The sequence below is a fragment of the Haliotis rufescens genome, unplaced genomic scaffold (assembly GCF_023055435.1).
Source record: "Haliotis rufescens isolate VD_foot unplaced genomic scaffold, xgHalRufe1.0.p SCAF_11, whole genome shotgun sequence".
Classification (NCBI taxonomy): Eukaryota; Metazoa; Mollusca; class Gastropoda; order Lepetellida; family Haliotidae; genus Haliotis; species Haliotis rufescens.
Genome location: NW_025963791.1, coordinates 41,228,208 through 41,256,137, shown reverse-complemented (window position 1 = coordinate 41,256,137; position 27,930 = coordinate 41,228,208). Strand labels below are relative to the sequence as shown.

The 27,930-nt window shown below is 44.1% G+C and overlaps 1 protein-coding gene across 5 annotated transcripts; it reads right to left on the bottom strand.

Moving 5' to 3' along the window:
• Positions 1–902: 902 nt before the first annotated feature.
• Positions 903–27,912, bottom strand: LOC124142295 (centrosomal protein of 95 kDa-like). Of its 5 annotated transcripts, none has more exons than XM_046510690.2 (24): positions 27,778–27,912; positions 27,134–27,194; positions 26,433–26,555; positions 25,672–25,893; positions 24,894–25,041; positions 22,387–22,460; positions 20,274–20,435; positions 19,793–19,887; positions 19,273–19,462; positions 18,387–18,558; positions 17,314–17,520; positions 17,080–17,212; positions 9,440–9,537; positions 9,118–9,294; positions 8,103–8,337; positions 7,795–7,887; positions 7,280–7,385; positions 5,669–5,761; positions 4,925–5,097; positions 4,598–4,672; positions 3,199–3,351; positions 2,769–2,902; positions 2,212–2,296; positions 903–1,828 (listed from the first exon to the last, which is right to left on the bottom strand). In XM_046510690.2, the coding sequence occupies exons 2-24, from the start codon at positions 27,180–27,182 to the stop codon at positions 1,664–1,666; spliced, it is 3,162 nt and encodes a 1,053-aa protein (XP_046366646.2). In that variant the 5' UTR covers positions 27,183–27,194; positions 27,778–27,912; the 3' UTR covers positions 903–1,663. The 5 variants fall into 5 exon arrangements, with proteins under 5 accessions (XP_046366646.2, XP_046366650.2, XP_046366649.2 ...); XM_046510694.2 differs by having other exon boundaries at positions 19,339–19,462; XM_046510693.2 differs by having other exon boundaries at positions 20,274–20,390.
• Between the last annotated feature and the right edge of the window lie 18 nt (positions 27,913–27,930).

The following is a 27,930-nucleotide window of genomic DNA, read 5'->3' as shown; positions in this document are numbered from 1 at the left end:
GCAGGTCCGGCAAAATGACATCTCGATCTGGTCCTCTAGCGCGAATACCTTCAGCGGGTAAACGGTTCCTCACCTCACCTTATTAGTAGTTGTAGAGGTAGCGGTGGTGGTTCTTTCAGGTGACGTAGCCTATGAATCTGTCCTGTGCTAGTAGTGATACATGGTCCAACGGATCTGGGAAGGTCACGTGGTGTCCCGTGTGTCTAAGGGGTCCAGTCTTGTAATGGTTATCTATGGCCAAAAATGATTCTCCTGTTAGGGTTAGCAGTCACCTGATGGGTTGTTGGGGTGGGCTTCCCAGTCATGGCGAATGTTTTTCTAGTCCAACAAGTGATGTTGCACATGCATGTCATGTTGGTGTGTTTCAGCCCCAGGCTCTGATGTGGTTGTGTTTTCACCATATTTCTTCAGTAACATTCTTTCCACACAAATAAATCCCAATCCATGCAGAAATGGATTTTTAGGTATTATTATTGTATGGTGGTCAGATATTTGCGATTTTTTCAATTTTTGCTTGTATTTTTTAGCAGAGTATATTTCATGGTCCATGGTTTTCCGAGTATGCGGCACAGGTGGAGTCTGGGGTGCACCAATTCACAATTCGTTGTGCAGAGTTGTGTCCCTTTGGCATGCCAGAAACCAAAGATATGAGTTTGAATCCTGGTTTTCCCAGATTTTGTTTCTAGGTTTGTCACCACCATACTGAAGCTGGTGGTTTTCACCAAGTGGGAAACGACTCCGAGAACTGCATCACTTCGGGCTCTCCTCCCACATGAATCTGACATACCCTGATATAACTGAAATACTGTTCAAAGCCGTGTTAAACTCAACTCTACCCTACCATTCAACTCACCCACACTACCCCATGCCTGTGGATTCAAAAACAACAGAAACATATTGTCCTTTATACAATTATTTTAGTTTTTATTACGGAAATATTTACAAATAAATAGTTTTGCTAAATTTACAATGAACTACAGACACCCAAATTTCAGTGTATCAATAATATTTCATGGGATTATTATGCATTCAAAGACTGACAATGTATACAATAAACTGAACACAGTGTACTAGCGGATTAACTGTACAAATATAGCTTACAAAAGAGGGATGGAAAATATCACAGAAAAATAATGCAGTAGGATGTCATGACTGTTTGAGCCTACTGCAGACATTGGCCGTTGAGCTCTACAGTGATGTTCATGGATAAAACTATATATAAATTTTCTATTAAGATTCACAAACAATAGTCCATGGTACCAAGACCACAGTCAAAGCTAGACAACACAGGCCATGGGTGAGCATGAGGATGGTTGACATGTGACTTTCCTTCAAAGATGACGGGCATCTTCCTGGGAGCGGGCTGCTTGTCATTTCAAGGATCTCTTTTATCACCCATAACCAGATGATCATGAAACTACCACAGATCAGATGCTTCTCGACAACTATCACATATGTTAGCATCTAGAAATGTTTATGTTTATAATACAGACCATGAGTTGAATATATCAAGTCTGTTCAGTTTGTATTCTGGAGTGATCATGAGCTTTAATACTGATTCGCCATATTTGAGACAATTGGCACCCATCACAGACATAGAACCAAAAGGTACAGAGGTAGGCCAGCACTTGTTTCAGCAGTTGCACATCAGCAGCAGCAGATCTCAGACCCGAGCCTGGAACTTGGCCAGGTGAAGCCCATGCCGCAGTCGGTCTGCGTCCAACTGACGGAAATATGCATCATCTTCATCTCGGAACATTTGTTCCTGATAATCTTTTATCTCTCGTTCCATACGGCGCCGCAATTCCTTCTTCATGTCACCAAGCACCTGCAAAAGGAAGAATATGCATCCTTGAGAAGTATGCTTAAGGTAACAATTTACTCACTAAACGATCAGTATGTCAGTTATTAAAATGAGAGAGGACAGTCTCATTGAATATGTCATAAAGGTTCTTGTTTAACATTGCAATTAGCAATATTCCACTTGTATGGCAGTGGCCAGTAAGTAATCAAGGCTGGACCAGACAATCCAGGGATCCAAGCATTTGGGGTACTAAGACACTATATCCACCAAGTCATGGAGCCGGAACATTTTGATGCCTCTTGCGACCAGCATGGGTTGCTGGGGACCAATCCTACCCTGAAATCCCCACTGTTATACAGATAACACAATTCACAAATGACCAACAGAAGCTGCCTCTCCCTCCTCACCTTCTGTTGAGCCTTCTCTCTGATTTCCGTCTCCGTCCTCTCCCGGGCAACTCTCTCCGCCAACAGGGAGAACTGGTCCTGGTAGCTGCCACAGTCAAGGGCGGATAACCCATAACATAGCTCCACTAATATCACAGCACAACAGCTGTGGGAACAAAGATCTAAGTGACACTTTGATCCCATGAGGACAAGTAATACATAAAGGTGATGATAGACCAATGATTTTAACTGGCTCTATTCTGGGATTTGCTCCCACAACTAGCAGACAGACCACTGAAGCCCCTGTGCCCCTGTAAAAAAGGCAAATTATGATACCTTAACTATTGGGCAGTTTGGCAAGGACTACAGGACTAGTGTCAATTTTCTAATGCTGCATTGGTTAGTTATATGTCATAATCAACCCTACAAGCTGTAGCATCTGAATTCATGCTTTAAGTTGAATGATCAACTGCATGCTTTATTTTTCTAGACTGAATTCTTTAAGACATAATGTGATGGAGTCAGTTCCTGTACAGCTGCAGTAAGAACAACAAGCAACATGATGAGGTCAAGGATACTAGTTCTCCATGGACTGGATCTCGTTGCTGCGCTGCTCTGCGTGGTTAGAGCGCTGCTCACGGGCGTATCGCCGCACTTCCTGGATCCGCTCCTTCTGAATGGCCAGGCACTCGTCAAACAGCTTCTTGAAGATCTGTAACATCACGTACACATAAGATTGAAACCTACTACGCTCATTGAAGCATTTATGAATGAATTGATGTGACTATACATGGTAAAATAATACATGAGACTGCTTAATGGCAGGTGGAAAATAAGAATGGATTTAACAAATTGTGTTTCAAAGGATGAAACCTAACTGATTCCCAAACAAATCTCCTCAATGCATACTGCAGCACTGCTGACTGATAGCCAAGCTTAATAAGTTGGACACAAGAAACATTAACACTGGGAGGAAATTGTAAAATAAAGCACAATTCCTGAACATACCATTTCTTCTTTTGTCCTTCTCTTCAACATCTTGGATCTCATGCGGACCTGATATTCATTGTAGTACTTGCGGGCACGTGCAGACTGCATACGCTTCTCGTGCATCTTGTTCTTTACTGATGCAGATTGACTGCGCTGGTCTTTAATGTCTTGCTACAATGAGGGAATAAGTTACAACATGCGGCTAAATAAGCTTTGTTTGTTTGTTTGTTTGTTGTTTAATGCTGCACTCGGCAATATTCCAGATATATGATGGCAGTCTGTAAATAATAGAGTCTGGACCAAACAAGCCAGTGATTGATATCATGAGCATCGATCTAAGCAATTAGGATATGATGGCATGCATCAACCAAGTCAGCGAGCCTGACCACCCAATCCCATTAGTCGCCTCTCAAGACAGACATAGTAGCCTTTAACAGCAAGCATGGGTTGCTGAAGACCTATTCTAACCTGGATCTTCATGGGTCAGGTAAACAAGCAATAAACAGTCACTGATATAGCGCTTACTTGCATGAAATTATGAAGTTACACTTTAAACAAGTAAAAAATGTCTTCTATCCTAATCTGGTATGAACACGTGGGATGCATAAAACCCCATGTACCCCTCATGATACATCTTCAACAAATTTATCTTACCGACATGTTTTAATATGGCATCAAAAAAGAAATCAAACAAATACAAAATTGATAGAAAACAGCTGTTCATTTCAGCTATGGTTAGCTTGCGTTATGTCATGCGACTTCCACTGACTTGGAAAATGCGTGCAGCTTTTTGCTTTAAAGCAGGGTATAAGGGATTTATTTATTTCTCAGAGATCCACATGCAGCCTAACATGCTCATGGCGGGGTATAAGAGATTTATTCCCCTGCTGAGCGTGAAACACAGTATATTATCAAGATCACGTGGACTAATCAGATCTTATCATTCTGACATGGAGGTATGATAATGTACAGTATACCATTAGGTTGATGAATTTTCTGCAGGAAGTGTGGGTTGTATGTGATAACATTGGACTGACCAGATGTTTGGTGTGGGTTGTATGTGATAATATTGGACTGACCCAGATGCTTGGTGTGGGTTGTATGTAATAATATTGGACTGACCCAGACGCTTGGTGTGGGTTGTATGTAATAATATTGGACTGACCAGACGCTTGGTGTGGGTTGTATGTGATAATATTGGACTGACCAGACGCTTGGTGTGGGTTGTATGTGATAATATTGGACTGACCAGACGCTTGGTGTGGGTTGTATGTGATAATATTGGACTGACCAGACGCTTGGTGTGGGTTGTATGTGATAATATTGGACTGACCAGACGCTTGGTGTGGGTTGTATGTGATAATATTGGACTGACCAGACGCTTGGTGTGGGTTGTAGGTAATAATATTGGACTGACCAGACGCTTGGAGTGTTCCAGCTGTTTCTGCACCATCCTCGTCAGGATTTCATGTCTCTTCTCTGCACCCTCCACCTGCACAACACACAGACGTTACCTTCATGTCTGCAAGGTGATCATTCAAGACTGTCTATGGTAGAGGTAAATATCAATTAAACTGTTTCATATTGGTTGTGCCAAACACACATAATGCCTCAAAATGTTTAATTTTAGACATATATATTGTGAATAAACAATGTTATATGTTATATATGTTATATCAAAATTGAAAGTAGCATACGACATGCTACCAACATTTCTTGACAAAGGACATCTAGAAACACAAACCTGTTCTTGAGCCAGACTCTTCTTGCGTTTGTTTTCCTCATATGTGCGAGTGAGTTGTTCGATCTGAGAGATGCCCCGCCTCCACAGTTCATGCCAGGTGTGCTCGGACAGGTACAGGTGAGGGAACTCCTCCAGCAGCACCGGCATCAAGTCTTCATCCTCCGTTAGACTCACTGGAGACAACCAACGACAAACTCAGACGCTATCCACAAACCAGCGAATCAAGTGACAGTTTTGAACAGTGATTGTGTGAGTATGGTTTTATGCCGCTTTTAGCAATATTCCAGCAACATCGTGGGGGACATTAGAAATGGGCTTCACACATTGTACCCATGTCGGGAATCAAACCCGGGTCTTCAGCGTGACGAACGAACAAACGTTTTAACCACGAGGTACCCTACCTACAACCCACAGGTTCAAAGGGATGGGGCTGGGTAGGGAAAGAAACCCCTACCCCTAGTCGACCTGGAAGGTTGGCCTTACCTCTGCGGAGTAGGGTGTGAGCTCAAGTAGTAGTAGGTCAGTGCACATGCAGGGATATTCGATGATAGTGCCACAATGTTTTTTTTGTTTCCTTTTTAATCTTTTTACTAATAACACTACTGATACAGATCTGTCACAAGGATAGAATTTAAGAAGTTAAATGCAATGAGTCACCCCAGAGAAGAATGACTCGATGTTTCAAGTATTTCTGTTTCAAAAAGCAAAGAAATACAAGGATTATCTTCATCTATACCAACTTACTCGCCCTCTTGGCCGTCCCCGCCCCGGAGCTGTGTCTCCTCACTTTGGTGCTGACAGCTGGCTTGTGGGTCCGGGGCTTCTTGGTGGGCACCACTGTGGGAGAGAGCAGTGACATACAGTTAACACACTGTGCCACTAGATTAACACACTGTGCCACTAGATTAACATACTGTGCCACTAGATTAACACACTGTGCCACTAGATTAACACACTGTGCCACTAGATTAACACACTGTGCCACCAGAGCATATCATTGTCCTTATCACATACATCAGGAAGGGAGAATGGTTTTACACTGTTTTAGCAATATTCCAGCAACATCATGGTGGGGGACACCAGAAATGGGCTTCAAACATTGTACCCATGTGGGGAATTGAACCTAGGCCTTCAGAGTGATGAACCAACACTTTAACTACTAGGCTACCCCACCACCCAGGGATGTAGGACAAAGTAATCAGCTACCGACGTCAGTACAAAGTGATTAGATACCGACGTCAGTACAAAGTAATCAGATACCGACGTCAGTACAAAGTGATCAGCTACCGACGTCAGTACAAAGTGATCAGCTACCGACGTCAGTACAAAGTGATCAGCTACCGACGTCAGTACAAAGTGATCAGCTACCGACGTCAGTACAAAGTGATCAGATACCGACGTCAGTACAAAGTGATCAGATACCGACGTCAGTACAAAGTGATCAGATACCGACGTCAGTACAAAGTGATCAGCTACCGACGTCAGTACAAAGTGATCAGCTACCGACGTCAGTACAAAGTGATCAGCTACCGACGTCAGTACAAAGTGATCAGATACCGACGTCAGTACAAAGTGATCAGATACCGACGTCAGTACAAAGTGATCAGATACCGACGTCAGTACAAAGTGATTAGATACCGACGTCAGTACAAAGTAATCAGCTACCGACGTCAGTACAAAGTGATCAGCTACCGACGTCAGTACAAAGTGATCAGCTACCGACGTCAGTACAAAGTGATCAGCTACCGACGTCAGTACAAAGTGATCACACACAGGGATGTAGGACAAAGTGATCACACACCGGGATGTAGGACAAAGTGATCACACACAGGGATGTAGGACAAAGTGATCACACACCGGGATGTAGGACAAAGTGATCACACACAGGGATGTAGGACAAAGTGATCACACACAGGGATGTAGGACAAAGTGATCACACACAGGGATGTAGGACAAAGTGATCACACACAGGGATGTAGGACAAAGTGATCACACACAGGGATGTAGGACAAAGTGATCACACACCGGGATGTAGGACAAAGTGATCACACACAGGGATGTAGGACAAAGTGATCACACACAGGGATGTAGGACAAAGTGATCACACACAGGGATGTAGGACAAAGTGATCACACACAGGGATGTAGGACAAAGTGATCACACACAGGGATGTAGGACAAAGTGATCACACACCGGGATGTAGGACAAAGTGATCACACACAGGGATGTAGGACAAAGTGATCACACACAGGGATGTAGGACAAAGTGATCACACACAGGGATGTAGGACAAAGTGATCACACACAGGGATGTAGGACAAAGTGATCACACACAGGGAGTTGCATAATGCCTCACCTTTTATTGTCACCTCCGATCTTTTTGGTATTGCTTGTTGTACCCTTGGTCTTCGGGTATCTCCAACTTTATTTTTCTTCAGCACTTTCTTCTTAAAATCATTCTCCTGAAATATTAACAGAGTTCCATAACAAAGCAGAAGGTAACAGGAAAATCAGCACAGAGAGCCATTTGGGTTTCGCACGTTGAACAGTTGAGGGGTGAGGATTGGTACGAATGCCCTTACAAACCTCTAATAACTACATCTTTTCGTTTTTACAGGGCCTTCCTTACGTAGAATAACCTCCTGGCAAGGACCTTCAACAGAATATCCCTCTGTTTCAGGAATATTTTATAGAATATCCCTCTGTCCAGGTCTATTCCATAGAATGTCCCTGGTTAGAGATTTTTTTTGCTATCTAACACAATCTTTATAACACACATGACAATGCTAACTTGAGGAAATATGGGAAATGTTACATATGTTTCAGTGGGACTACACACGCATTAAAGGAGATAATGTGGGTGGAACGTACAGTCTCCTTGGCTTCCTTCCTGCCGCGGGCCGCCTGCTCCTGGAACTCCTCCTCTAGGTCCTCCAGGTCTTCCTCATACATCTGCTTGAGGATCTGCAGGACACACATTCACACCTGTCACAGTCATCTACACTGTGTGCCCCTTGCAAGTCTTCTGACCAAGTTTCACAGCCAAAATATTTTAAGGCTTGATTCGGATAGTATTTTTATTATCAAAAGACAAAATATTTCAAGTTTAGTATGTTAATGCTTATGTTCGATTTTCCTTTGGCAGCACCTACTACTTACTATCAAACATATCAACAAACCTGAGTTTTCTTCTTCTGAGTCTTGTTTTCTTTCAATAAATGTTTTCTTGTGTCCAAAAGTACCCCTCGTGTTTGTTTTTTGGGTTTGCTAGGTTGTGACAATATGCTGGAAGATGCGGTCTTTTGCTTCCCCCCCTGGAAGCGCACCTGCTTGCTGACAGACTTGGCCTTCCTGTTGCTGACAGACGGCTTTCTGCCCTCCCCAGTCAGAGCACTGTCAATCATTCTATGGAACCTGCAACAATGTTGCCAGTCTCATTTCAAATACATTCATAATGTCATAAAAGATTCAACCAATAACATTTTGATCTGAATTAACAAACTGAGATCATACCACGAAACATTACATACTACAAACAGAGAAAGCACCCACCCTTTCTTGAACGCCCCAAACCTTTCTCACCAGAGACGTGTCTTGAACCATTTTGAATGAGTGAGTGCACTTGGTTTAACGCCACTACGAAAGGTATTCCAGTTATATCAGCTTAACGTGGGAGGAAAGCCTTAAGTGATGCAGGTCTCAGACATTTACCACTTTGCATGAGCACAGGTATGGTGCTGACAAATCTAGAAACATAATCGGGGTGAACCAGGATTCAAACCCACGATCATAGGTTTCGTGCTCAGAGGTTGCAACTCTGCACAACAAGTTAGTGTGCCTAGACGACTGGGCTACCTGTGACCCCCTGTAATCATTCTGACAAACTCAGGTGACACCAGAATCTATCGGTATTCATCTTTGCTTCTTAATGTTGTGCAATACAGTACACCTCAATAGCCAGAGTGACTGAGTGAGTATGGCTTTACACCACTTTTGGCAATATTCCAGCAATATCACGGCAGAGGACACCAGAAATGGACTTCACACATTGTACCCATGTCAGGACTCAAACCCGGATCTCCAGCGTGACGAGCAAACGCTTTAACCATTAGGCCACCAGGCCGCCCCCTCAATGGCCAGAAAACAGTAATGTAACACATGACATGATCTGAGCACAGAGAGTGAAGACCTCACCTCCTCCTGAGGCGATCATCCTGTTTGCCGTTCTCCAGCTCTGTGTCACTAAGGTAGCCAAGGTCAGTGTAGCTGCCATATTTCTCCCCAGCCCGAGTTGGGACAGTCGATGACTTCGCTGGACGGCGTTTAGGCTGAATGTCAACGCGAATCGTACCTATATCATCACTTTGACCCCTGGATGAATAAAGACAAATTCCTGTTCAGTTGATATTAAATGGTAAAAATATGATTAGTGATCTGGTTTTGACAGCAGTACCAACAGCATTTATCACCGCTGAATTAAACTTCACATGCAAAAGCTACTTCCAGTAGTATTTACCGTGTGCTTCTGGAGGGTTTCTCACGACTGACATCGCTACTGTTGTAGGATCGGTCATCTAGGAAGGACACTTTCCTGCTAGCAGCACCCGGTGAAACCTAAACACAAAGTGTGGAAATAGATGTACAATGTATGGGGAATACATTATCCACATGTACAGTCCAGGGACCACCTGCACAAAGCAATCTACTATTGTAAGTCTATGTTAAGTATGGGAGTTACGATGATCTTAGTGCTAAGATCGCTTTGAGCAAGCAGACCTAGATGTAGCAAAACCTAACAATGGCTTTTAAAATAGGTCTCCAATGGTGGTCTATTGTTTTCCATTTTGAAAAACACCACAACTTCATGTCAGAAGTGCAGGTTGATGCAGGCAGGTGTCACATCCCAATGCTGGAAGACCCGAGAACCAACTGTCAGCATGCTGTAACAAGTTCACTAGTGGGAATCTAGCCAACTGTCAGCATGCTGTAACACGCTCACTAGTGGGAATCTAGCCAACTGTCAGCATGCTGTAACAAGTTCACTAGTGGGAATCTAGCCAACTGTCAGCATGCTGTAACAAGTTCACTAGTGGGAATCTAGCCAACTGTCAGCATGCTGGAACACGCTCACTAGTGGGAATCTAGCCAACTGTCAGCATGCTGTAACAAGTTCACTAGTGGGAATCTAGCCAACTGTCAGCATGCTGTAACACGCTCACTAGTGGGAATCTAGCCAACTGTCAGCATGCTGTAACACGCTCACTAGTGGGAATCTAGCCAACTGTCAGCATGCTGTAACAAGTTCACTAGTGGGAATCTAGCCAACTGTCAGCATGCTGTAACAAGTTCACTAGTGGGAATCTAGCCAACTGTCAGCATGCTGTAACACGCTCACTAGTGGGAATCTAGCCAACTGTCAGCATGCTGTAACAAGTTCACTAGTGGGAATCTAGCCAACTGTCAGCATGCTGTAACACGCTCACTAGTGGGAATCTAGCCAACTGTCAGCATGCTGTAACAAGTTCACAAGTGGGAATCTAGCCAACTGTCAGCATGCTGTAACAAGTTCACTAGTGGGAATCTAGCCAACTGTCAGCATGCTGTAACACGCTCACTAGTGGGAATCTAGCCAACTGTCAGCATGCTGTAACAAGTTCACTAGAGGGAATCTAGCCAACTGTCAGCATGCTGTAACACGCTCACTAGTGGGAATCTAGCCAACTGTCAGCATGCTGTAACAAGTTCACTAGTGGGAATCTAGCCAACTGTCAGCATGCTGTAACACGCTCACTAGTGGGAATCTAGCCAACTGTCAGCATGCTGTAACAAGTTCACTAGTGGGAATCTAGCCAACTGTCAGCATGCTGTAACACGCTCGCTAGTGGGAATCTAGCCAACTGTCAGCATGCTGTAACAAGTTCACTAGTGGGAATCTAGCCAACTGTCAGCATGCTGTAACAAGTTGACTAGTGGGAATCTAGCCAACTGTCAGCATGCTGTAACAAGTTGACTAGTGGGAATCTAGCCAACTGTCAGCATGCTGTAACAAGTTCACTAGTGGGAATCTAGCCAACTGTCAGCATGCTGTAACACGCTCACTAGTGGGAATCTAGCCAACTTTCAGCATGCTGTAACACGCTCACTAGTGGGAATCTAGCCAACTGTCAGTATGCTGTAACAAGTTCACTAGTGGGAATCTAGCCGACTATCAGCATGCTGTAACACGCTCACTAGTGGGAATCTAGCCAACTGTCAGCATGCTGTAACACGCTCACTAGTGGGAATCTAGCCAACTGTCAGCATGCTGTAACAAGTTCACTAGTGGGAATCTAGCCAACTGTCAGCATGCTGTAACAAGTTCACTAGTGGGAATCTAGCCAACTGTCAGCATGCTGTAACACACTCACTAGTGGGAATCTAGCCAACTGTCAGCATGCTGTAACAAGTTGACTAGTGGGAATCTAGCCAACTGTCAGCATGCTGTAACACACTCACTAGTGGGAATCTAGCCAACTGTCAGCATGCTGTAACAAGTTCACTAGTGGGAATCTAGACAACTGTCAGCATGCTGTAACAAGTTCACTAGTGGGAATCTAGCCAACTGTCAGCATGCTGTAACAAGTTCACTAGTGGGAATCTAGCCAACTGTCAGCATGCTGTAACAAGTTCACTAGTGGGAATCTAGCCAACTGTCAGCATGCTGTAACACGCTCACTAGTGGGAATCTAGCCAACTGTCAGCATGCTGTAACAAGTTGACTAGTGGGAATCTAGCCAACTGTCAGCATGCTGTAACACACTCACTAGTGGGAATCTAGCCAACTGTCAGCATGCTGTAACAAGTTCACTAGTGGGAATCTAGACAACTGTCAGCATGCTGTAACAAGTTCACTAGTGGGAATCTAGCCAACTGTCAGCATGCTGTAACAAGTTCACTAGTGGGAATCTAGCCAACTGTCAGCATGCTGTAACACGCTCACTAGTGGGAATCTAGCCAACTGTCAGCATGCTGTAACAAGTTCACTAGTGGGAAACTAGCCAACTGTCAGCATGCTGTAACACGCTCACTAGTGGGAATCTAGCCAACTGTCAGCATGCTGTAACAAGTTCACAAGTGGGAATCTAGCCAACTGTCAGCATGCTGTAACAAGTTCACTAGTGGGAATCTAGCCAACTGTCAGCATGCTGTAACACGCTCACTAGTGGGAATCTAGCCAACTGTCAGCATGCTGTAACAAGTTCACTAGAGGGAATCTAGCCAACTGTCAGCATGCTGTAACACGCTCACTAGTGGGAATCTAGCCAACTGTCAGCATGCTGTAACAAGTTCACTAGTGGGAATCTAGCCAACTGTCAGCATGCTGTAACACGCTCACTAGTGGGAATCTAGCCAACTGTCAGCATGCTGTAACAAGTTCACTAGTGGGAATCTAGCCAACTGTCAGCATGCTGTAACACGCTCGCTAGTGGGAATCTAGCCAACTGTCAGCATGCTGTAACAAGTTCACTAGTGGGAATCTAGCCAACTGTCAGCATGCTGTAACAAGTTCACTAGTGGGAATCTAGCCAACTGTCAGCATGCTGTAACACGCTCACTAGTGGGAATCTAGCCAACTGTCAGCATGCTGTAACAAGTTCACTAGTGGGAATCTAGCCAACTGTCAGCATGCTGTAACACGCTCACTAGTGGGAATCTAGCCAACTTTCAGCATGCTGTAACACGCTCACTAGTGGGAATCTAGCCAACTGTCAGCATGCTGTAACAAGTTCACTAGTGGGAATCTAGCCGACTATCAGCATGCTGTAACACGCTCACTAGTGGGAATCTAGCCAACTGTCAGCATGCTGTAACACGCTCACTAGTGGGAATCTAGCCAACTGTCAGCATGCTGTAACAAGTTCACTAGTGGGAATCTAGCCAACTGTCAGCATGCTGTAACACACTCACTAGTGGGAATCTAGACAACTGTCAGCATGCTGTAACAAGTTGACTAGTGGGAATCTAGCCAACTGTCAGCATGCTGTAACACACTCACTAGTGGGAATCTAGCCAACTGTCAGCATGCTGTAACACACTCACTAGTGGGAATCTAGCCAACTGTCAGCATGCTGTAACAAGTTCACTAGTGGGAATCTAGCCAACTGTCAGCATGCTGTAACAAGTTCACTAGTGGGAATCTAGCCAACTGTCAGCATGCTGTAACACGCTCACTAGTGGGAATCTAGCCAACTGTCAGCATGCTGTAACAAGTTCACTAGTGGGAATCTAGCCAACTGTCAGCATGCTGTAACACGCTCACTAGTGGGAATCTAGCCAACTTTCAGCATGCTGTAACACGCTCACTAGTGGGAATCTAGCCAACTGTCAGCATGCTGTAACAAGTTCACTAGTGGGAATCTAGCCGACTATCAGCATGCTGTAACACGCTCACTAGTGGGAATCTAGCCAACTGTCAGCATGCTGTAACACGCTCACTAGTGGGAATCTAGCCAACTGTCAGCATGCTGTAACAAGTTCACTAGTGGGAATCTAGCCAACTGTCAGCATGCTGTAACAAGTTCACTAGTGGGAATCTAGCCAACTGTCAGCATGCTGTAACACACTCACTAGTGGGAATCTAGACAACTGTCAGCATGCTGTAACAAGTTGACTAGTGGGAATCTAGCCAACTGTCAGCATGCTGTAACACACTCACTAGTGGGAATCTAGCCAACTGTCAGCATGCTGTAACAAGTTGACTAGTGGGAATCTAGACAACTGTCAGCATGCTGTAACAAGTTCACTAGTGGGAATCTAGCCAACTGTCAGCATGCTGTAACAAGTTCACTAGTGGGAATCTAGCCAACTGTCAGCATGCTGTAACAAGTTCACTAGTGGGAATCTAGCCAACTGTCAGCATGCTGTAACACGCTCACTAGTGGGAATCTAGCCAACTGTCAGCATGCTGTAACAAGTTCACTAGAGGGAATCTAGCCAACTGTCAGCATGCTGTAACACGCTCACTAGTGGGAATCTAGCCAACTGTCAGCATGCTGTAACAAGTTCACTAGTGGGAATCTAGCCAACTGTCAGCATGCTGTAACACGCTCACTAGTGGGAATCTAGCCAACTGTCAGCATGCTGTAACAAGTTCACTAGTGGGAATCTAGCCAACTGTCAGCATGCTGTAACACGCTCGCTAGTGGGAATCTAGCCAACTGTCAGCATGCTGTAACAAGTTCACTAGTGGGAATCTAGCCAACTGTCAGCATGCTGTAACAAGTTGACTAGTGGGAATCTAGCCAACTGTCAGCATGCTGTAACAAGTTGACTAGTGGGAATCTAGCCAACTGTCAGCATGCTGTAACAAGTTCACTAGTGGGAATCTAGCCAACTGTCAGCATGCTGTAACACGCTCACTAGTGGGAATCTAGCCAACTTTCAGCATGCTGTAACACGCTCACTAGTGGGAATCTAGCCAACTGTCAGTATGCTGTAACAAGTTCACTAGTGGGAATCTAGCCGACTATCAGCATGCTGTAACACGCTCACTAGTGGGAATCTAGCCAACTGTCAGCATGCTGTAACACGCTCACTAGTGGGAATCTAGCCAACTGTCAGCATGCTGTAACAAGTTCACTAGTGGGAATCTAGCCAACTGTCAGCATGCTGTAACAAGTTCACTAGTGGGAATCTAGCCAACTGTCAGCATGCTGTAACACACTCACTAGTGGGAATCTAGCCAACTGTCAGCATGCTGTAACAAGTTGACTAGTGGGAATCTAGCCAACTGTCAGCATGCTGTAACACACTCACTAGTGGGAATCTAGCCAACTGTCAGCATGCTGTAACAAGTTCACTAGTGGGAATCTAGACAACTGTCAGCATGCTGTAACAAGTTCACTAGTGGGAATCTAGCCAACTGTCAGCATGCTGTAACAAGTTCACTAGTGGGAATCTAGCCAACTGTCAGCATGCTGTAACAAGTTCACTAGTGGGAATCTAGCCAACTGTCAGCATGCTGTAACACGCTCACTAGTGGGAATCTAGCCAACTGTCAGCATGCTGTAACAAGTTGACTAGTGGGAATCTAGCCAACTGTCAGCATGCTGTAACACACTCACTAGTGGGAATCTAGCCAACTGTCAGCATGCTGTAACAAGTTCACTAGTGGGAATCTAGACAACTGTCAGCATGCTGTAACAAGTTCACTAGTGGGAATCTAGCCAACTGTCAGCATGCTGTAACAAGTTCACTAGTGGGAATCTAGCCAACTGTCAGCATGCTGTAACACGCTCACTAGTGGGAATCTAGCCAACTGTCAGCATGCTGTAACAAGTTCACTAGTGGGAAACTAGCCAACTGTCAGCATGCTGTAACACGCTCACTAGTGGGAATCTAGCCAACTGTCAGCATGCTGTAACAAGTTCACAAGTGGGAATCTAGCCAACTGTCAGCATGCTGTAACAAGTTCACTAGTGGGAATCTAGCCAACTGTCAGCATGCTGTAACACGCTCACTAGTGGGAATCTAGCCAACTGTCAGCATGCTGTAACAAGTTCACTAGAGGGAATCTAGCCAACTGTCAGCATGCTGTAACACGCTCACTAGTGGGAATCTAGCCAACTGTCAGCATGCTGTAACAAGTTCACTAGTGGGAATCTAGCCAACTGTCAGCATGCTGTAACACGCTCACTAGTGGGAATCTAGCCAACTGTCAGCATGCTGTAACAAGTTCACTAGTGGGAATCTAGCCAACTGTCAGCATGCTGTAACACGCTCGCTAGTGGGAATCTAGCCAACTGTCAGCATGCTGTAACAAGTTCACTAGTGGGAATCTAGCCAACTGTCAGCATGCTGTAACAAGTTCACTAGTGGGAATCTAGCCAACTGTCAGCATGCTGTAACACGCTCACTAGTGGGAATCTAGCCAACTGTCAGCATGCTGTAACAAGTTCACTAGTGGGAATCTAGCCAACTGTCAGCATGCTGTAACACGCTCACTAGTGGGAATCTAGCCAACTTTCAGCATGCTGTAACACGCTCACTAGTGGGAATCTAGCCAACTGTCAGCATGCTGTAACAAGTTCACTAGTGGGAATCTAGCCGACTATCAGCATGCTGTAACACGCTCACTAGTGGGAATCTAGCCAACTGTCAGCATGCTGTAACACGCTCACTAGTGGGAATCTAGCCAACTGTCAGCATGCTGTAACAAGTTCACTAGTGGGAATCTAGCCAACTGTCAGCATGCTGTAACAAGTTCACTAGTGGGAATCTAGCCAACTGTCAGCATGCTGTAACACACTCACTAGTGGGAATCTAGACAACTGTCAGCATGCTGTAACAAGTTGACTAGTGGGAATCTAGCCAACTGTCAGCATGCTGTAACACACTCACTAGTGGGAATCTAGCCAACTGTCAGCATGCTGTAACAAGTTGACTAGTGGGAATCTAGACAACTGTCAGCATGCTGTAACAAGTTCACTAGTGGGAATCTAGCCAACTGTCAGCATGCTGTAACAAGTTCACTAGTGGGAATCTAGCCAACTGTCAGCATGCTGTAACAAGTTCACTAGTGGGAATCTAGCCAACTGTCAGCATGCTGTAACACGCTCACTAGTGGGAATCTAGCCAACTGTCAGCATGCTGTAACAAGTTGACTAGTGGGAATCTAGCCAACTGTCAGCATGCTGTAACACACTCACTAGTGGGAATCTAGCCAACTGTCAGCATGCTGTAACACGCTCACTAGTGGGAATCTAGACAACTGTCAGCATGCTGTAACAAGTTCACTAGTGGGAATCTAGCCAACTGTCAGCATGCTGTAACAAGTTCACTAGTGGGAATCTAGCCAACTGTCAGCATGCTGTAACAAGTTCACTAGTGGAAATCTAGCCAACTGTCAGCATGCTGTAACACGCTCACTAGTGGGAATCTAGCCAACTGTCAGCATGCTGTAACACGCTCACTAGTGGGAATCTAGACAACTGTTTAGCATGCTGTAACACGCTCACTAGTGGGAATCTAGCCAACTGTCAGCATGCTGTAACAAGTTCACTAGTGGGAATCGAGCCAACTGTCAGCATGCTGTAACAAGTTCACTAGTGGGAATCTAGCCAACTGTCAGCATGCTGTAACAAGTTCACTAGTGGGAATCTAGCCAATGTGACTCACTGCACTGTAGTCCAGCCTTGAGCGAATGACATCTTCTGTTCGTCTTGTTGCAGCGACATCTTTAGGAGCAGCATTAAGGTCGTGTGCAAGGTGACGGTCCTCTGCTTCTGGGGCTGTCGACGTAATTGGGTCCCTGAAGGAAACAATTCATAACGTGTCACAGTGAAATGTACATTGACATATCAGTGGGAAAAATGTGTCAACATATACTATGATTACCATATTGATACGTACCCATAGCCAAGTCTGCTAGTTGTAGGATAGTCTCGAACCAAGTCTCTATCTAGGGGTGTCTGGTAGTCTGTAAGAGCATCTCGCTCTAATCTGGATCTGATCGGGCTGGTTCGAACTGCAGCACGGACGTAAGCTGCCGTCTGCGACACCAGACTGTGGAGGTCTGTATAGGAGGAGGCTAGACCCTTGGCAGCCAGAGGACGGGAACTGGAGGAGACAATGTATACACATGACAAAGGACTGAGGTAAAATATTTGAGATATTCTTACACAACACTATTTCTTATTTCAGAAAACTGTGAGATGGCCGAGCTGGGGAGGGGGCTCAGAGATCAGCAAATAACACACTCATGGTCCCAACAAAAGGGGGAATCTGGGGCAGGTCCCCGTCAAGCTGTTTATACAGATGATGCCCTCAAAGTTCTGGATGGCTGCAATCTACCAGGGGGAGGGGGTTTACACACCCTGACACAGGAGGCAGGGGCGGGGGCTATGTCTGATTGGTCCTCACGAACGCTTGACCCCCAGTCAGAAAAGGAGGGGTTGAAGCACTTATTATTAAACATATTTTATTGTCCAAAAAGACAAAGGGATTGGGCACAAGTGCAGCACTTATTACAGCCTTCTCCTAAAGCACTTGTTGGGCAGGTTGGTATGAAAACATTGTTGTCAAATTCAAGGCCTTTTCAACGCAAATTAATATTTAAAGCCTTTTCAATGACAGACCGCCGATTTGAAGTCCTTCTCTGGCCTATGTCAACCTTCCACTGTGAGGGAGTGAGAGCATGGTGCAACATACCAGGACAGTATATGAGTAGTCAGGTCTGGACCAGACAAACCATGGTCGGCAATGCTGGTGGGGTATTATTATGCAGAGAGTAAATCTTCTCTGGTTGTCAGGTACATTCATATTGGCCCTCAGCAGCAGTTGTGGTCACCAAGCAAGGGAAACTGGAGACCTATTCTATCTTGGAATCCTAACTCGGTCAAAATAGTGAAACAAAGTCAACCATGCCCTACTGATACGATATATTTTTTGAAAATTGCTGAAGTAACAGTAAGTATGTTCCTGACCTGAGTGTTCCAGCAGTAGCTGACGAAGATGTAGTTGTCGTTTTTGTCACACCTGACGTCGCCCTGGCTTGTGTTTGCCTGTCTGTGTAATCCACAGGTCCAACTGTTGCCCGGAGCCGATCTTTCTCTGGAGTCTGGTGCTTACTTGGCAGTGGAGCAGACGCAGAGAAATCTACACAGAGAGGATCATGGGTAACAGCTGAAATCTTGTTTCAAACTTTTGTCCCAGCGACAGTCAAATATCAGCTCAGACAGGTACGAGAGTTGTATGAAGATGTTGAGATATTATTAAAATATGTAAAGAAACTGACATGATCACAGCAACCAGATATTTACAGAATTTCTGCAGGAAACATACATACATGGTCACAGTTTTGTTTGTTTGTTTGAGTGTGTGCTGTTTAATGCTGCAATCAGTTATATTCCAGTTGTATGATGGCCTCTTGTAAATAACCGAGTCCGGACAAGACAAGCCAGTGATTGATAGCGTGAGCAAAATTCCATGCCACTGGGGTACGATCAACCAAGTCCGTTAAGTCACGAGGGACCAATTCTTACCGGGAATCCTAACGGATGGTCACAATTTAGTAAATAAATAAATATTATCTGGACATTATAACATCAATAGTTTCTAATAGTTTTATCATTTCCCTGGCACACTAAAGACCTGGGTTTCCTTGTCACATGACACATTTACAGTCAAGAGGTACACAAACTTATGCCTGTGATATAAACCGTTTCCCGATGAGTCCCTATGTGTAATCTAACCCAGGTCTTGAGCATGAGACATTGACTCACTAAAGAATAGGACACAAAAGGAGACACAACACAAGACGGAAAAGCAACGATAAAGGACATCCACAAAAGCGAGACATGTTGAGCACACCTGACACATAAGATGGGTAATGATGGTACAAATGATGCGTGATGGTACGATGCTGAGCCACAGTACCACTGGATTTATCTTTAGACGCCTCCACTGTCGTGCTGGGGCCATCCTGCCTCCTCTTGGGACGCACCCCGAGGTGGTCGAAGGTGCCGGTGGTGCTGCTGGATGCAAGGTCAGCATGTGGCCTCTGTGGATCAACAGAAACAGTCAGCCATGGTCTGTCACTAACATGGCCAGGAGCAAACAGAACACAATATACAAAGCGTCAAATACATTGATGTGCCTGAAAGACGGCATTTGTTTGAAAAGTCTGGGAAGCCAGTGTGAGTGAGCATGGTTTTATACAGCTTTTAGCATTATTCCAGAAATATCCCAGCAGGGGACACCCATGAGGATAACCCGGGTCTCCGGTGTGACAAGCGAACGCCTTAGCCACTAGGCTAACCTACTGCCCCCTAGGAAGCCAGAACTCCTAGAGGAACTGCAATTCAACTTGAAGTCTTACATGATGACTTACAGAATACAGCTTGTGCAATGGTCCATCTGTATCATCAAGACGCTGTTGTATTCTGTGTGCATCTTGCACAAGCTCCTCAGTCGAATCAAGTCGGCCTAAACAATGAACACATGAACAGTGATGAAATATTTTGAATGTCAATCATTGTGAAATGATTGCTTAGCTTCCTTACTGCCTTAGATTTGGTAACCGAACATACAGGAGGAACACTGAGACCACAGACATTCTTCACAGTTTGGTCTGGAAACAGCCAGATACAAGTAGATCTGTGACTGGCTGACACAATATTACAACATTCTTAATTCCTTACCATGTTTAATGCAGTTATGATACGACTGGATGATCCATTTTACAATGTTTTTAACATGTCTACTTCAGATGTGATACTCTCAAGTTTAATCTCGTCACATACTGGTATCCAGAATTTAGATAGAGTTACAAACGCAACTTCTAGACAGCCACAGACACCAGTGGTACTGACCTGGCGATACCCATGTGTTCTGCTTGACATGGGTAGGAGGTGGGGACAGTCGGCGGGATGAGGCTCCGTGGGCTAGGTTCAGCTCCTGACTTCGTAGCAGTAAATTGTTTGCTCTCTCTAGAAGGTCAGAGGTTTTGTCATACAGCTTCTTAGACATTGGCCCTGACAAGAGAATACTTCACACTGTAACCGTATTTGTTGTAATCAGGCGCCTTCATGTACAGTTGCACATCACAGAATACATGCTGCACAGTGCAAGGATTCTAGTCTATGCTATCTACTTTCTAGGGCTGTCAAGCAAATACATGCTGCACAGTGCAAGGATTCTAGTCTATGCTATCTACTTTCAGGGCTGTCAAGCGAATACATGCTGCACAGTGCAAGGATTCTAGTCTATGCTATCTACTTTCTAGGGCTGTCAAGCGAATACATGCTGCACAGTGCAAGGATTCTAGTCTATGCTATCTACTTTCTAGGGCTGTCAAGCGAATACATGCTATGGTGCAGGAACAACAATTATAGCAAAACAAGCAAGCTTTTATATCTACAAAAGTAACATGATATGACAGAAGGAAGGAGAATTCATTGTACACAATGTAAGAAATGATGTAGAGTACTGGGCTAATTGTTTGAAAGGCATTTCTTAGGTTGACTGATGTCGACAAAGTAGGCACAATTTATGGATAACAACTTCTTTAGTACTGTAAAGGCGATGTATCGGTATAGATCTTTATACTGTTGTCAATAAGGACTGAGTTGTCTCAGCCTTGCTTGACAAGGGTACAAGGATCTATACCAAAATGTCACCTTTACAGTAATTACAGAAGTTGTTATCCATAAGTTGTGCCTACTTTGGTATTTCCCCTTGACCCCCATGCCTTCAGTGTAACATTGGTGTAACAGAAACACTCTTTTCCCTTGACTTCCCTTGACCCCCATGCCTTCAGTGTAACATCTGGTGTAACAGAAATAAAAATTCCCTTGGCCCCCCTTGACCCCCATTCTTCAGTGTAACATTGGTGTAACAGAAACACTCTTTTCCCTTGACCCCCATGCCTTCAGTGTAACATTGGTGTAACAGAAACATTCTTTTCCCTTGACCCCCCTTGACCCCCATGCCTTCAGTGTAACATTGGTGTAACAGAAACATTCTTTTCCCTTGACCCCCCTTGACCCCCATTCTTCAGTGTAACATTGGTGTAACAGAAACACTCTTTTCCCTTGACCCCCATGCCTTCAGTGTAACATTGGTGTAACAGAAACATTCTTTTCCCTTGACCCCCCTTGACCCCCATGCCTTCAGTGTAACATTGGTGTAACAGAAACACTCTTTTCCCTTGACCCCCCTTCTTCAGTGTAACATTGGTGTAACAGAAACACTCTTTTCCCTTGACCCCCATGCCTTCAGTGTAACATTGGTGTAACAGAAACATTCTTTTCCCTTGACCCCCCTTGACCCCCATGCCTTCAGTGTAACATTGGTGTAACAGAAACACTCTTTTCCCTTGACCCCCCTTGACCCCCATGCCTTCAGTGTAACATTGGTGTAACAGAAACATTCTTTTCCCTTGACCCCCATGCCTTCAGTGTAACATTGGTGTAACAGAAACACTCTTTTCCCTTGACCCCCCTTGACCCCCATGCCTTCAGTGTAACACCTGGTGTAACAGAAACATTCTTTTCCCTTGACCCCCATGCCTTCAGTGTAACATTGGTGTAACAGAAACATTCTTTTCCCTTGACCCCCATGCCTTCAGTGTAACATTGGTGTAACAGAAACACTCTTTTCCCTTGACCCCCCTTGACCCCCATGCCTTCAGTGTAACACCTGGTGTAACAGAAACATTCTTTTCCCTTGACCCCCATGCCTTCAGTGTAACACCTGGTGTAACAGAAACATTCTTTTCCCTTGACCCCCATGCCTTCAGTGTAACATCTGGGGTAACAGAAACATTCTTTTCCCTTGACCCCCATGCCTTCAGTGTAACACCTGGTGTAACAGAAACATTCTTTTCCCATTCTTATTTATTCAAGAAGACAAAGCAGACAACTATGCAGGGCGTGCCAGTGGCTTATTCTCCTATGTGAGATTCATCTACTCTACAATCCTCACCTGTACCCTGTGAGACCAGGGGTTTGGGAGATCTTGTCGGAATGGAAGCAATCTCATCATCCGTAGGTGAGTGTCTGAAGAGGTGACATTAACAGTGTATACAGACAAACATTGGATACATCTTGTATTATTCACAACTATTTCCTGGCTATCCATCATCATGATCATAACATATAAATGACAAAGTAATATAGGTGTTCAACATTTGCTCAAGCTTACTTATACTAAATTGAAAATTTTACAATAAATTGTATATTTAAATGCCTATCCTATCTCACACTAAGCATTTCTTCCTTCTTTTTTCGAACATCCTGAAACAAAGTTACCAGCTTCAAAAGACATTTCACCCGAACACATCACAGCCTTCCCCTGGTCACCACCTAAACAATGGGTCATGCACCACTGCATTCCTGTGCAATCCGACCTAAAGCGACCTGATCACCGACATACCCTGCCAGTGGCGAGGCTGGTGTAGCTGGGAATGACTTTCCTATGACGTTGCTTCTCGCACTGGACTCTGTTGACATTGAGAGGTCAAAATTGGGAAGATTGATCAGCAAGTTTTTTAGATCCAGAGAAAGCCTGCAATTTCAGCTACCGTGGAAATATAAGAAACCGTAGTGGTAGCAATGAGTTAATAGCTGCTAGATAAGTAGCCAATGCCGATCCCTTGAGCTTCCTTGTAGAATGCAAGTGCTGAAGATACTCAGCAATTTGTTAAGGTGACGGAGTGGTCAGACTCGGGATAGTGATGGCTTTACAATATACTTCCAAGGTTTTCCACTTGTTGTCATATGATGATTTAGAGGAAGTAGTATGTAAATGTTGAAGTATTCAGCTATTTGTGGAGGTGACACAGAGGTGATACATCTCGAGGTGAACAATAGCCTTCAAACGTCTTCCACTTGTAACTGTACAGAGGTATAGTGGAAGTGCTGTGCGCTTGAATGATAGTTTGAGCCACATTCCGAGAATAACCCTTGGCAATAAGTGATTTCTGCAGATGTGCCAAACGCAAAGATGAAGCATGTCTGCTGACGGGTTGAATTGGGTTGTGAAGAGGTCGTTTAATATGTAATCACTAACACAGCTGCTTTTGATCTTTGATTTGTTGACATGTAGATGACTTTGTCTGCACACCAACGCCCGATCACACGTAGATCTCATAAGTGAGCTCCCCAACCAATTGTGTGGCATTGACGGAATCTTCGTGGAAAGTTTAAAAAAAATCAAAGCTGCATCTTGTAGATTGAGGCTTAATTTATAATTCTCCAGTCAAATGATCCACGAAGCAGGGTGATCGAGACCATGCGGAAGTGCTGCAGTGTCACCAGAAACTGTGCCTTGAAGGAACGTAGAGATCATTGGGAGCAAATGTCAAATCAATATGTCTATATTCACCAACTACCAATCGTCAATAAGTGTGGGATGACTTGTCTATCCAAGTTGATCGTCTGTATGCCGATGTGTAGTTCTGGTGGAAGAGGCGATGGATTCCATCCCCTGTGTGCCGTATAGATGTGCTCCCCATTCTTGTATCAAGGTGACGACGAAAGTAGGTGTGAATGACTCCACGTGCAGTCATAGAAGTACTACTGTACATTCCAGCATAATCGGTCTTGTTTACAAAACTGAGAAATCTTGACACATTATATGTTGATCACCCTTGCAAAGGAACAGGAAATACAGCAGTCTTGCTGAACACATTGTCAATGCTCCACACACACAAATACCCATAATGTGACAATCCAGCGCGATCTGGGTAACCCATGATGACTCTGTCGATCCTCTAATGACCATTCTTATGTTGATGTGATCTTCCCTGCTAAGACAAGGGTGTCTGTCAATCTTAAGACCGGTGATAATCCTGTTCATAAAAGTTGCATCTCTGTCGAACCTCATGGTGAGGGTTCAACGAAAGCTCCCACAAATCCTTCTAGGTTTAACGTAGGCTGAGGGGCACGGGTGGCCCAGTCGTTTAAGGTGCTGCGATTTGCTGTGCAGAGTTGCGTCCCTTGGGTACACCAGAAACCTTTGACTGTGGGTTCGAACCCGGGTTGGCTCCAATTATGTTTCTAGGTTTGTCAGCACCATACCCGTGCTCATGGGTTTCACCCAAGTAGTAAACGTCTGAGACCTGCATCACTTCGGGCTTTCCTCCCACATGAAGCTGACACACCGCGATATAACTGGAATACTGTTAAAAACGGCGTTAAACCCAACTCACTCACTCACTTAACGTAGGCTGAACAATACACTGGTTAGGGCGATAGTACTCTTGTAGAAATATCATGTGGATTAAGCGTGATGTACTAATGCAAGCCATGTACAGTAACAGTGGTAGACGTTTCCACACCAGGATCAAAAGAAGAAGAAAAGCACAGGATAATTTTAAAAATATACTTGTTTCTGTCTTCATCTTTTTATTATGATTGGATTGTCAAATAGTGTTTATCAAAATTAATAGAAAACCACTATTGTTAAGTTCATTATGAAAACAAATTTACCTTGAATAAAAGTCTGTTATTTTTGCTGGCTTATCTGTAGGTAGGTTTCCATTTGTGGGGCCGTAGGGCCTATCCCATCTCACTTCACGACTTGATAGCTCATCAGTCACATCATGGGAGGGCACAAAGAGGCCAGAGTTGCGTGTATCTGTCAACAACAAACATTACATTAATACCATGCACGGCGCTCAGCCCTAAGGGGCTAAAAGGACTGGTCGTCTCAGTCAGTATACTGCGTCTGAGTTGGGTATTCATGTTAAACTGCAACATGGTATCTCAGTGGGCTAGCACTATAGAGTCGGCATTAGTCCGAACTAGTACAAGTACACTGACCACACACACACACATGCATGCACTTCGTTGTATAAGTACAACTTCCTCAGGAATGATGGAAAGGAACACTTATCATGATAAATCCAGTTACAATTGTCGAAAAGATAGTAAATGAGGTAGAATGCTAATAGTAATCATAAACGTGGACTGACAGTGACACATGAAACCTAAGTTCTTACATTTAATTAGGGGGAATTCTATGGCCCTGTGCTCACTGCTCATACAATCTTAGGCTAGATGTAATTAGTGCCATGTCTGACTTGAGACACTGCATCTGTGTAGAGTGATGGAAATCATTAACAGCTGAATCCATTTAATAAAACATAAGATCAGCAGACACACAAAGTGGGGTTTAAGTGACCTGAATCAAACAGTCAGGGTCTTGTCCCTCTTGAAACAGTTATGTTCAATGAATGATGGGAATGGAGAGGATAATGGTGTTTACCATCCAGGTCAGTGGAGAAGTCGCTGTCTATTTTGTTGAGAATGATGTCTGCGAGCATCGCGATGATCTCCAGGAGATTCTGTATGACAACCGCATCCCCGTCCACAATGCTGCGTCCGCGGATGTGTGACAGTGAGGTGTGGAGGTTGACAGCCAGCTGATCAATGATCACCTGACAGTTGTGGGTCTCATCTTCTTGAGTGATGGGGCTGGTGATGAGCCCTACATAAGAAGTAAATGTCTAATTCAGCGCCAATTGTACAATGCTGACAATTTTAAGAATCTGAAAACTTTCATCTTGAGATGTTTTACCAGCTGTGGAAATACAAAACTAAAATACTCCTGATCACATGCTAATAAATAATGATGCTGGTTCTCACTATGACTAAAAGTAAAACAAATTATCTACCATTTATTTCATTTACTTCCAACGGCTGAAATGCAAATGCTGTTTACCATTTATGATACTATATCATGATGTTACTAGTGTTAGAGGGGCAGCATTGTAATATCCTGAAAATTTGAAGAATTTTTAAACATTCTTCCTGACATTGCCTTAAGGACAAAACTAGAAAACTCCAATTGGAAACAGATGTTGGTAGTCACTTAACATGCTTAATACAAGCCTCAAATACAGCTGTTATTTTATTCTTCATTCACGGCAACTATAGAACTTACGACTCTTGCTGTTCAACCCTTCTTATCATATTTATCATGTTTATGTTATGGTTTATAAAGCTGGGACCAGACAGCACATTTACCTTTGGGTGATTCCGCAAGGAACCCTGTGAACAGATCAACCAGGACTGACGAAGTAATGTCTTCCACACATCTAACTACCCTTGAACTGTTACACTGCCTAAGCAGCCTGTTGGCAAGAGACACTGAAAAAGAAACATTCTGACATGTCATAAAGCTATCCAACTAGAAACATATAATCAACATGGTCAAGTCTTCAATACTTTTACCTCCAACCTAGCATACAGCAGCAAGGTACCTCCTGTACCATGTATATGTATTACATATTTTAATGCATAGATTATGTAAGGTGTGGTGAAATGGTGTTTAACGCCGTGTTCAAGATTGTTGCACTTATATTGCGAAGTGCATACATCTGTGTGTGGGGCTGCTTGTACTAGTCCGGGCTAATGCCGATTTTATAGTGCTAGCCCATTGAGATACCATGCTTCAGTTTAACATGGATACCCCACTCAGACACAGTATACTGACTCTGAGATGACCACTCCTTGTTTTTTACTCCTTAAAGGTCTAGTGCCAGGCAGGGTAACAAGTAGAATCTTTTAACGTCTTTTGACATGACCCGGACGGGGATCTTCTGCTCTCTGGACAGACGCTCTACCACAGACCATGGAGGTGGTCCCATAGATTATGTAAATGTGTGTTTGAACATGAAAGTGAAGACTTGTTAATGTTACTACGAGTATAGATATATAATACATACCGGTACCTGCTTCCGTCAATTCACTGGGAGAACCTCGAAAGCTGTCCATAGCTTTGGTTCACTGAAACATATAAACAAATCAAGGTATGGTTCGAATCAAAGGCTCCATGTAGATGGTTAATTCTAATGACAACATCAGTCAAGAGCTGCTCGGTAGAAGCATTCAATGTCAAGAACCATATGACTAGGCTAGAACAGCATGCATCCTAATTGCTACATCACATTATTAAACAAATTACAGGTACAAATTCAACTCTACAATGGCATATGAAATGGCTGTTCGTCCCCAGGCATGTAGCTCATGTCAAGCAATCAAAGCCGCTCACGGGTCTATTGAAGTTGTTGATGTGGGAAAGGTATTCTAAAAAACTGTTTCAATGTCGATATCAAAATGAAATACTTCTTGGAATATATTGTCTTACTGATGATAAAAGCCAGAAGATGGTATTACCATGTGAATACGTAATTCAAAGCAAACTGTTTAGTTTAATCCACGAGGCGAGCACGGAAGCGTCATCGAACGACGTTGGATACACTGAAAATCATGGTTAGTTAGCAAGTCGACACATGTCGAGGACTAAACGAAAACGGTATTTACTTAATCCTTCCACAGAGTTATCCTATAAGCATATCTGTTCAATTACCCTCTTCCAAAGGTGGGCGTTCAATCTAAATGCGTTCGATGGTTCACGAAAATAGCACTTTTCCAACAAAAAACATGCAGAAGTCTGTGGTCACAAACTCGAACTCTACCGCTTCTGTCGTGTTTACGATTTGTTTAAAGCTTTATAACTCGA